At 51.5% G+C, this 11,028-nt stretch overlaps 5 protein-coding genes across 5 annotated transcripts; 2 read left to right on the plus strand and 3 right to left on the minus strand.

Annotated features, from left to right (window-relative positions):
• Nucleotides 1-70: 70 nt before the first annotated feature.
• Nucleotides 71-1,647, minus strand: EKO05_0001461 (Tubulin beta chain (Beta tubulin); the record flags this gene model as incomplete). Its single annotated transcript, XM_059635675.1, has 4 exons — nucleotides 71-1,255; nucleotides 1,311-1,433; nucleotides 1,486-1,509; nucleotides 1,636-1,647. The coding sequence occupies 4 exons, from the start codon at nucleotides 1,645-1,647 to the stop codon at nucleotides 71-73; spliced, it is 1,344 nt and encodes a 447-aa protein (XP_059491658.1).
• Nucleotides 1,648-2,120: 473 nt separating this feature from the next.
• EKO05_0001462 (alkaline ceramidase ydc1) lies at nucleotides 2,121-3,233 on the minus strand (the record flags this gene model as incomplete). The annotated part of the gene is made up of 4 exons (XM_059635676.1): nucleotides 2,121-2,295; nucleotides 2,345-2,849; nucleotides 2,900-3,086; nucleotides 3,135-3,233. 4 exons carry the CDS (start codon nucleotides 3,231-3,233, stop codon nucleotides 2,121-2,123), a joined length of 966 nt encoding a protein of 321 aa, XP_059491659.1.
• A 437-nt stretch (nucleotides 3,234-3,670) lies between these two features.
• EKO05_0001463 (uncharacterized protein) lies at nucleotides 3,671-4,159 on the plus strand (the record flags this gene model as incomplete). The annotated part of the gene is made up of 3 exons (XM_038937157.1): nucleotides 3,671-3,700; nucleotides 3,754-3,920; nucleotides 3,997-4,159. 3 exons carry the CDS (start codon nucleotides 3,671-3,673, stop codon nucleotides 4,157-4,159), a joined length of 360 nt encoding a protein of 119 aa, XP_038802220.1.
• Nucleotides 4,160-6,606: 2,447 nt separating this feature from the next.
• Nucleotides 6,607-7,853, minus strand: EKO05_0001464 (uncharacterized protein; the record flags this gene model as incomplete). The annotated part of the gene is made up of 2 exons (XM_059635677.1): nucleotides 6,607-7,764; nucleotides 7,818-7,853. The coding sequence occupies 2 exons, from the start codon at nucleotides 7,851-7,853 to the stop codon at nucleotides 6,607-6,609; spliced, it is 1,194 nt and encodes a 397-aa protein (XP_059491660.1).
• Nucleotides 7,854-9,525: 1,672 nt separating this feature from the next.
• On the plus strand, nucleotides 9,526-10,398 carry EKO05_0001465 (uncharacterized protein; the record flags this gene model as incomplete). Its single annotated transcript, XM_038944979.1, has 1 exon — nucleotides 9,526-10,398. One exon carries the CDS (start codon nucleotides 9,526-9,528, stop codon nucleotides 10,396-10,398), a length of 873 nt encoding a protein of 290 aa, XP_038802222.1.
• Between the last annotated feature and the right edge of the window lie 630 nt (nucleotides 10,399-11,028).

An 11,028-nucleotide genomic window follows, 5' to 3' on the forward strand; every position in this document is an offset into this window, starting at 1 on the left:
TCTAGCACTGCTAAGCTACTTGTACAAGCTCAGCCTTCAGGCCAAAAATGTCGTTTCGAGCCGTGGTAGTCTACTCTTCAGCCTCAAGAGGAGCCTCCTCATCGTACTCCTCCTCGGCATCGGAGACGGAAGCCTCCTGGTACTGCTGGTACTCGGAAACCAAGTCGTTCATGTTGGACTCAGCCTCAGTGAACTCCATCTCGTCCATACCCTCACCAGTGTACCAATGCAAGAAAGCCTTGCGCCTGAACATGGCAGTGAACTGGTCACCGATACGCTTGAAGAGCTCCTGGATGGAGGTGGAGTTACCGACAAAGGTGGAGGACATCTTGAGGCCGCGGGGAGGAACGGAGCAGAGAGCGGTCTGGACGTTGTTGGGGATCCACTCGACGAAGTAAGAGGAGTTCTTGTTCTGGACGTTGCGCATCTGGTCCTCGACCTCCTTCATGGAGACCTTACCACGGAAGTAGGCAGAGCAAGTGAGGTAGCGACCGTTGCGGAAGTCGGAGGCAGCCATCATGTTCTTGGGGTCGAACATCTGCTGGGTGAGCTCGGGAACGGTGACGGCGCGGAAGGAGTGGGCGCCACGGCTGGTCAGAGGAGCGAAACCAACCATGAAGAAGTGGAGACGGGGGAAAGGAACCATGTTGACGGCCAACTTCCTCAGGTCAGAGTTCAGCTGACCGGGGAAACGCAGGCAGGTGGTAACACCAGACATGACGGCGGAGACGAGGTGGTTCAGGTCACCGTAGGAGGGGTTGTTGAGCTTGAGTGTCCTCATGCAGATATCGTAGAGGGCCTCGTTGTCGATACAGAAGGTCTCGTCAGAGTTCTCAACAAGCTGGTGGATGGAGAGAGTGGCGTTGTAAGGCTCGACAACGGTGTCGGAGACCTTGGGGGAAGGCACGACGGAGAAGGTGGCCATCATGCGGTCAGGGAACTCTTCGCGGATCTTGGAGATCAGGAGAGTGCCCATACCGGCACCAGTACCACCACCGAGGGAGTGGGTAATCTGGAAACCCTGGAGGCAGTCGCAGCCCTCGGCCTCGCGGCGGACGACGTCGAGAACCTGATCGACCAGCTCGGCACCCTCAGTGTAGTGACCCTTTGCCCAGTTGTTACCAGCACCAGACTGGCCGAAGACGAAGTTGTCGGGACGGAAGAGCTGACCGAAGGGGCCAGCGCGGACAGCGTCCATTGTACCGGGCTCTAAATCGACGAGGACGGCACGGGGAACGAACTTGTTGCCGGAAGCCTGCGATAGGTCAGCACTCAAAGTCCGTCATGGTGAAGCGTGTCATTCCTAGTACCTCGTTGAAGTAGACGTTCATGCGCTCGAGCTGGAGGTCCGAGGTGCCATTGTAGACACCGGAGCCGTCGAGGCCATGCTCGCCGGAGATGGTCTGCCAGAAGGCGGCACCGATTTGGTTACCCTGTCAATTGTGAGCTGCTGCTGACACATGGAAGACGTAGTGGTGTACTTACGCACTGACCGGTCTGGAGGTGAACCTGTTGCGCGAAGAGCAGACGTTAGCTAGTGTTTCGTCCAATGTTGTGCTGCCTCCAGGAGAACGCGGGGTTTTGTTGACTCTCAGGAGGCGCGCCCTGTTCGCGACTGGGAGGGGGCAGACGTACAATCTCACGCATGTTGGTGATTCGGGTGAGTAATGGGAGCTACGGAAGCTGAGGATGCGAGAAGCTGGGTAGAGGCTGGCGGTGGTGCGAGTGGAGAGCGAGGAGGGAGCAGAAGAGCGGTCAATCCTAGAAGTTGTTGTCGGTTAGCTTTAGCGCCGGTCTGTGCACTAGCGTGTTTACTGCGCGCAGGCAACCACAAAACACCACCGCAAGGTCAGCATGCGATGTGAAAGAGGGGAAGGAACTTCGAATTGGCCATCGTTGTAATGCTCTCTCGTCTGGTGATTGGTTCGGTTGTGTGGTGTTGCCATTGTGATCCTTGCGGCGCTGCTGCAATATGGAAAACACGCTGCTACATTTGGCAATAGCTCAGGAGTTGCTTTGTGCTTAGCAGCAGCTCCACCAGTAGCTTCTTGCTATACACAGCACTGAAAACGTGCTACATAACTACCCATCAACTGACCTGCGCGTGAAGTCATTCCATTTCACATCGCCTTTTTCGCCACCCCTTCCGCCGAGCTTCTTGCCTTTACGACCTCAGGCATCGTTACCCAGTTGGGCCAGTACAGCTCGTACTCATCGTGCCTATAGTTGAGGCAATGTCTCAGCCAGATCCCCCAAACTATGTAAAAGTATGCTCCAGTTCCTGTCATCAGGTGCCTAGAATTGTTAGCTTGTCAAAGCAATATGCTCGTCGCGCCGAACTTACCACCAACCATGGCCTTCAAGCAGAAAGCCCCAAGGCATGCCAATCTCTCGCCGCCACCTGATCAGCTTCGAGCAGTGCACGTTGTCCAGATGCCAGATAGCGAACCCACCCAGAAAGATGCTCAGACCCGCAATGATCATCTTCCACATCGTGCGCAGGATCTCTTGATCCCTCAAATCTTCCTGTTTTCGAACGGCCTCTACAGCTCGGTCAGCACGCGGGTTCAGTGCTTTCCTCTCATCAGACTGGAAGCGAGGTCGGATGGCGACCTCCATCATATACATGGCGCGGAACAGGACGGTGGCTGTAAGCAGTGCATAAACATTCTGGTGGAACGCCGGGTCCTGGATATGGTGATAATACAATGTGACAAAGGCAGCCAGAGATAGTAGGCCTATTGCAAGGAACGTGGAGTAGCGCAGAGACCTGCCGTATGAGAAGGTTGCGAAACACATTAGACATGTTGTGTATATCATGGAGAGTTCGTCCACAAGCTGCATGGGGTCTGCAGCACATCAGAAAAGAATGAGGACTGGGCTATTGCCTTGAGCTTACACTTCAGTGTTGCGTGGAAGAGAAAACTACCGGTTCCGACGAGCACGTAGCCAATGAACGCGACCAGGAAGACTGTATCGTGGCCATGCTTGAGACAGCTCCGTATGCCTTTGCTCGCAAGGTACATAAAAAGCAGATTCGTGAGCGTATTGATAATCTCCGCAGCGTATGTCGTAACAACGTAGTTCTGCGTGACAATCAGTAACGTTCACGACGCACGTCTCGATTTACTAGCCTCTTCACACCAGTCCAGTGTCGATGTTACAGGGCTCCAATAGCCGTCCTGCTCTACAGGGTATGGAAGGCTTGGAAGCCAAGAGAAGAGTGAGACCATGTTGCAGCAGTACAAAAATTGCAGAGGTACTTTTTGGTACAACGTAAGAGAGTTGCCAGCCCCACTAATCTTGTTTTCGGATGTCGGACTGCTGAGCCTGCCGCTAGCGACAGGTCACTATGCTCAATCGATAAGCTAATTGTGAGGCAGCGCGACAGACAGCAAAGAGGGGCTGATTTGCGATCGGTTCAAAGAGGCAACGGTCGCGAGGTGCTCTATTTACGTGAAGGACTTCGTTGAGATACCACATGCAAGGCGACAGTGAATCTGCAAAGAGAAAGTCAATCTGTTTGTTTGCTGACTCCGTCGCGCAACGCGTCTGCCAATCAAAAAGAAGACAGGGATGTCGAACCGAGACGCTTGACCCTTGCACAGGCGTTGCCTCCAGCGCGCCCACTTACCATCGCCAACCTTCCACATCAAGAAATCAAGTCAAGATGTCGGGGCAAAATGAGGCCCTACAGAAGGTTAGCTAGTGCTGCTTTACCTGTTTACAATAGACAGCAGCTGATAAACGCAGATGCTGCAGGAGATCAGCCAGAAAAAGGCTTTCGCCGAGCAGCAACTCCTGATTGTGCGCCAGCAAAAGGCGGCGCGTACACGAGAGGGCCGTATGTTGCAGTTGACGTCCGCTGAAGTCTCATCGCTGCCTACGGAAACAAAGGTGTACGAGGGTGTCGGAAAGATGTAAGTTCAGTCCAGTGATGTTAAGGGCTTGACAACCCCGCTCTAATATCAAGAAACGTGGTACTGATTGTTGTAGGTTCGTCTGTACACCGATTCCAGATGTGCAGAAGCGTCTTGAGTCTGAAGAAAAGACAATGAAGGCTGAGATGGCGAACCTGGACAAGAAGGAGGATTATCTGGAGATGACCTACAAGAACAGCAAGAATGCTCTGGAGCAGGCACTTGGAGGACAAAGCTGAAGTACAGTCAGTGCTTCGAAAGGAGGAACCGAGTGTGGATGAGCATGCACACTCGGTGTCAAAGATGGCTCTCAAGCAAGGGCATTATCCCCCGGGCATATGGCGTCTCGCGAAAGCATCGCTTTTAGCAAACTATTGCAAAAATCCAAGAGAGCATACTGCTTTGATAGCAGTATGAAGTTACTTAGAAGCCGCGGCATTGAGTACATAACATCAAACAAACGCATCAAGCAAAATCGAAGGCTTTCAGTCCACATCCGTCGAGAACAAGTACTGCGACATGACCACGAACTAAAAGCTTGATTAAACGAGTATAATTCGGCGCAGTGCAAAACCACCCTTCGTACTGCACGGACGCTCTGGACTAAGGATGAATGGCAGGAACGATGCAACACATGCTGAATCTAACAAGTCCACTAGGCTTTTACCACGTCGATTTGCTTCCTAAGATGCTGTACCATGAGCCTTATTGATTAGCTTCATCATGGTTGACATCACGGACTGCTGTAAGTCGCGGATATACTAAACACTAAACGACGCACGTAAACGAGAATGGAATGTCGAGAGACTTCAGATACTATGGCGCTAGAGAATTCTACATGTGTGCACGTCTATCTCGAGGGTATATCTAAGAGACCTAGCCGCAGGTGCAGAGGAAAGAAAGGACGTGGAAGGATTCGTGTAAGAGGATATTTATTGAGTATGCTCGAAAATATTCATCCGAAAACGACAAAGGTCGCTTAGCTCAGTTGGTTAGAGCGTGGTGCTAATAGCTTTCATCCTTGATACGCCAAGGTCGCGAGTTCGACCCTCGTAGTGACCAAGTTCTCTTTTTGCCCTCTCCAACCGCCCAGAGATCAACGGTGTCGATCTGCGAACGAGTCTTTTTGCCTACGTCGCCGCTCTGCGTGAAAGCGATGGACAATTGCCATACACAGCAGTTAAAATGGCATGATTGGTGTCACATCTCTGAGCAGCTAGCCCACTGACAGCAAGAGGTTCATCACAGGCGAGGTAAAGATAGGTTGAGTAGTCTGAAGGCAAGAACGATTTGCATTCACGATTGGGTCTTTTGCAAGCCATGTATCCGAGATGAAATACATATTCCCCCAAGCTTGCTGTCCCGACTTTTCTACTGGTTCATGCCGTCCTGCAACGCGAGGGCAAGTTCGCAGAAAGATTCCAGGAGAGCGTACCGAAGTGCCACCCTGAGATACATATATAACCTCCAACCCCCCCCCCCCCTAAATGACGATCTTCCAGTTGTCGAGCAGGCTAGCGCTGCACTAAGTAGATATATATTTCTTACAGAGATGTAGAGCTCTGCATGGCGCCTCTCAGCCGCGCCATCCTCCTCACAGGCGGTGACTTGGTCCCTGTTCTTAGCACATACGGCGATGCGCCACCTGACGGTTGTTACGAGAGGTGCAAAGAGAAGAGCAACCAAGGCCCGGGCGAAGAAATGTATTCTGTGATCTCTTAAGAAGTGTATAGTTGTCTTGAATTAGCATTGTGCGTGAGATGCACAACCGCTCTGCTTTGGCAGATTGCGTAGCATACCTTGTTGTGGGACACTGGCGGTCGCAGCGGAGCTCATGGTTTCTGGTAACGAGTGATCTCGTACAGTCTCTTCGTCCACACACTCCGGACGAGTTGTAAAGCTACCTGTCTTATTAGTGCACCCGCTTTGCCAAATGCTTATCCTCAAGGCGGGTCTTATCTAGCCGCTGTTCTTGCGGTCGTGCATGTTGTATGTTCCGTTGGTCGTGCTGGTGAGTTTGGAGTTTTTACCTTGGCAGGGACAATGCTTGTCAACAGAGCGAAGATAAGTGGGATGCGAATAGTGGCCGTGTATAGTTCCAACATGACAACAAGGTAGGCTGTCTAAAGAACTGAACAGTGCATGAAAGTTAGGATATAGTATGTGTGTTGAGCGATTGAACATGCGTTGGTGTTTTTGAGGATTCCGATTCCTTGCTTGACAACCGCTAGGTGTTTTGATCGATCTCACGAACTGATCTGCCACACTGCTATACCAGGGAATGTGACCATAAATATGTAATGTATGTTATGCTGGTTCTTTCGAGGTTCCTTGGCCATGGATGGCGCCTTGCGCGTAGGACACATTGTACCCAGATACCATAGACCTCAACTCTCAACTCGTACACAGTACCAGTATGCCTGTCAAGGTGCTCGGTCCCTTCTCCATAGCTGCGGCTGAGGCACCGACAGATTCACTGCCAAGAGGGTGTCGTGACAAGTATGCTGATCATGTTGAAATCCATACACCCTGGTAAGGGTCTGTGGCCAGGAATCCATGGACGCGGACATGATGATGCACACAAAGCGACGGCAATCATGCCTGGACCGTTTTTCTGGAATTTTGAAGGAATTATCGACCTGGAAAGGCGGTGCAACAGTGCCGCGGAGACGGTCTATCGACTTGCTCAAATCACGTCCATGTGCAGCTCATCAGGCTTGCCATGGAGCCTGTCCTTTCTAACACCAAAAGCATTCCACAGATCAACCCCAACAACATGAGCGGGCCACTCTATCAGATACCAATTCTCAATACCGATCGCCATGGCTATGGCGGTGACAAAGTCAGCACCCAGGCCTTCCAGCCACCATACGTTACGTACTCGACCAGGCAGTACAGCATAATGTGCAAGGATAACAAGAGCATCGCGATCTTTGCTTTCGAGGAGCTTTATGAACTCACGCGATATGAGAGTCGACCATACAAAGATGGCACCACGGTCGGTAAGCACGCCCGTGGTGGTGTCGTCAATTGCGTAAGGAACCGCTGTCATTGGGGGGAATACTCCAGGGAGTGTGAGTTGCGACACCAATGCGTACGTCTGGCGCAAAAAAGCCAATGCCTCGTTGAGATGATGACATTGCGGTTCCAAAGCCTTGTCTGTAGAGATCCAAAGTTCATCGATCTTGCGTAACCGTTCATCTTCGGCTTCTGCACGAGCAGTAGCTGGTGTGCATTTTTGTGGCCACCACTTGCGTGCCGCAACAGGATGCATTGCACCATTGACAACATGCTTCCAGCCACTCATCAACACGGTAAGTGGACCACGAAGACCCCAAACTGTCCGCAGGATGCAGGACATCATCTTATCGACCACGCCAGGGGGCGGTATAACGGTGCCGTAGGGTATGGTTTCGCGCAGTATCTCGATGTCAATAGCCGACGTGCGAAACAAGTACACAGCCGTTAGTGTTGAGCTTGCGAAGAGCGCTGCTGCATTTTCTGCTGTGATGTTCTCCAATGCAGGGCGATATCGTATCAGGGCTTTGTTCATCCTTGATGCTGCCACAGCATTCATGCTAGTCTTCTGAATTCTGTCTTCATGAAGTCGACCAAGATGGAGTGATGCAACCGACAGCACACAGTTGACAAGGAACTCATGCGCATGTGCCATTTCCGGTATGCATGACTGCCAGGCGGCCTTCGCTGGGTCATCAGTGGCGAGTGTAAGACTAGTCGTGTATTCGTAATGGTACAAGACGTCTTGAAGCGAAGGGGGCAGAGGCTCCCTGATGCCTTTCCAGACGTCGTTGAGGCGAAGATATGGTGGAATGGAGACTGCATACTGTTCAAGTTCAGGACAGTAAAAAGGCGCCGAGTGTTGAGAACTCAATGAACCTTGAGACTTGAAGGCTCGCTCTGACGGAGGAACATCGCTTTGAAGTGGTGTTGGGCGATGAATCAGCTGAATGGCAGTCGATGGAGATGAAGACCGAAAGCTTTCTGGCTGTTCAATAGCATCAGTAACAGCGATAGCTGTACTCGGCGGGGAGAGTGTATAAAGGCTAGAAGCTTCAGAGATGGGCGATGTCGAAGTGGCCGCCGATCTTGACGATGTGGGGCCTGTAAGTCGTGATGAGGGAACGAGAAGAAGGAAGCTACAGGTTTCGCTCTTCTTGTCGCAATTGGCACATGTTGGATGTTTGCCGTCACACTACACGTGCTGTCAGCACTGAATGCACTGAAGAATATGTGCAGTTGCACTAGTCTCAGCAAGCACGCCCTCGATGGGTTCACGTATAAGTCACAACAATGAGTGACACTCGGGGAGGTGCCTCATCCTACCGAGAATAACCTGCCGTGGTCTCACCCATCGATGCAACGGATTTAGTGTGCGTCGTTACGAGTACTCGCAGATGGGCACAAGTCAAATGGATACATGCATTGAGCGCGATAGACTGCGTGATTGGACGGATGAGATTAGTTTGGGGTATATGTACCTTTATTCGTCTTCTCTTGCATTGGTGACAACCCAGTCTCGTCTTGTTGTGCGTTCTCCTGGTTGGCATTGCTCTCCTGATTTAGATGCCGCTAGTTGATACGGTTTACGGTGCGTGGATCCACTTCGGACGGAATGCGGCGCATGGAGCAGTGCACCCGGCTTGCGCGCTTATGAGGTCTCGAGCTTTGTCAAGTTCAGAGAGAGGCTGTACGTGAAGGACGCTGAATGCTCGCGTTCCATGTTAGGTGTAGAGTGGCACTTGCAATTGACGTTTTCCACGAGAGTTGATCGGCAAGGCCGGCACGCGTACTTAGAGCTTTGTGATTGGCTGACTCTAGGCTGTGTTCAAATCGTGTCGGCGTTGCGATGGAGCAGACTGAATGCCTCAGCAATCGTCCCCTAGAAGCTGCAGCCGATTGCCAAGATCGTCTGTAACATATAGTGTCCTTTCGAGGCTCATCAAGCCTGTCTCCATATCGACTTTCGCCATGTTCGACGCTTAGTCACTCTTCAACCTATGTCGCTCCTTTGCATCAGGCTCAGCACACTGACCGAAATATCTCTCGCTGCCTACCCCAGAGTACACTGTAACATATGTCAAGCCTAGGAGAAGCCGAAAACGTCCAAACAACGTCTTACGTTGCTGGCCGTATTCGTATTTCGTACTTCGAGCGAAGACGGGACCCACCAACACGGGCCGTAGATCTACCGTAGGCGAGCATTGCAAGTTTGAACGAATGAAAGAAGGATTTACAGTGGAGCGTTTTAGCGCTGCATCGCCTAGTCTCATCCATCTATGCCAAGCAGCCGTATAGCGTATACAACACACGTTCCATAGTAAAGGGGATCTGTTAGAGTAAACAGCACTGCGCCTCTACGCGGTAGTCGTTTGCCGAGAAAGCAATGTATATAGGAAGTTTCCGTTCCCTTGACTGTAAAACTTTTCTGGCCATACCTCCCGTTGTAATTGACGATTCTTTCCATCTTCGTAGCGCCTCCCACCCCGAATTTCCACACGGCGCGAAGCTTCTATAGTCTGTTCAGTCCCGAACAGGACTACGAACGTCCCACCGTGTCATCACTATCGTCGTTACCACCGCCGCCATGGTTAACTCCGAGCCCGAACGCGCTTATGTTCTCTATCACTACCAGCCCTCGCTAGCTGCGGCGGCAGTATTCGTTGTTCTCTTCGCACTCACAACCGGTTTCCACATGTTCCAAACCTTCCAAAAGCGCTCCTGGTTCATGACACCCTTCATTATCGGCGGTCTCTTCCAGGCAATTGGCTACATTGGGCGAATCTTATCCTCGAGCGATCGCAACCGCCTCTCGCCTTTCATCATGCAGTCCCTACTTCTGCTTCTCGCGCCTGCGCTGTACGCGGCGTCCATTTACATGATCCTTGGCCGCCTCATCCTCCTGACGGGCGGCGAGAGATACTCGCTTGTACGCCGAACCTGGTTGACGAAGATCTTTGTCAGCGGAGACGTTATATCGTTCATGATGCAAGGAGCCGGCGGAGGCCTCATGGCTACCAGCGCATCAGGCATGGAGATGGGAGAAAAGATCATCATTGGTGGTCTCTGCGTGCAGATACTCTTCTTTGGACTGTTTTTCATTACTTCAATCGCTTTCCAGATGCGGGGCAAGGAGTACCTCGCGACCGTGGACAGCAGCATTCCTTGGAAGAAGCACTTGTTTGCGCTTTACGCGACTTCCATCCTCATCTTGATCCGATCGCTCTTCAGGGTCATTGAGTATGCTCAGGGCAACTCAGGGTACTTGCTCAGGCATGAGGTATTCTTGTATGTCTTTGACGCAGTGCTTATGTTTGCTGTTATGATCATCTTAAATGTTTCACACCCAGGAGATATTGCGTTGCTACTCAAGGGTCAGGGAAAAGAGCAACCACAAGAGTTCGAGATGTTGAGCGAAGATACGGCGGAGCGTGGTGTTACGGTCAAGCACGACCGATGAGATACTCGGGCGTTGCATTAGATGATTGTTTCCACTCCTGCGGTTCTGATTAGCAATTTCATCATGGCGTTTGAAGGCACTCATGTTGGGTGTGCAAAGTGTGCATATATGCATATGAACTTTGGCATGTTAGACGAATAGAGAATAGGAGACAATCAATGGTTGCCTCTTGGTAGCTTTTTGTTCCAGCTGTGAACAAACACCCGCACGCTGTAACAATGTGTACCTGATTGTGATCTGATTACGCACAGTCTGGGTTTGTCAGCTCGCGACGCACACAACAAGAGCAGGTGCTCAACCCATCTGCAGCGCTTTGAAGGCGTTTAGATAATGTGCAAGCATGCGCCTTCCGCGGAGCGCTTGTAAGAGCTCGTCGTGGCTTGCTTTGAACCGGTAGACCTCCTGTCGGCTCTTCGTCACGATTCGCACAGCGTAAAGGACGTATTCCTGCTTCGTGTAGGGCAAGGCTGAGAAAGCCAAGTAATAAAGTGTATTCTGATCGGTACACTAGAAGGAGGGGTATCATACGATATGCTGTACTCGACTGCAAACGACAGTGAATAGAGAGTTTATAGTGCTGGAACAATTGGACACGACAAGGGTGGTCCTTGAGAGCACAGCGTGCACGAG

Source organism: Ascochyta rabiei, chromosome 2 (genome assembly GCF_004011695.2).
Source record: "Ascochyta rabiei chromosome 2, complete sequence".
Taxonomy (NCBI): Eukaryota; Fungi; Ascomycota; class Dothideomycetes; order Pleosporales; family Didymellaceae; genus Ascochyta; species Ascochyta rabiei.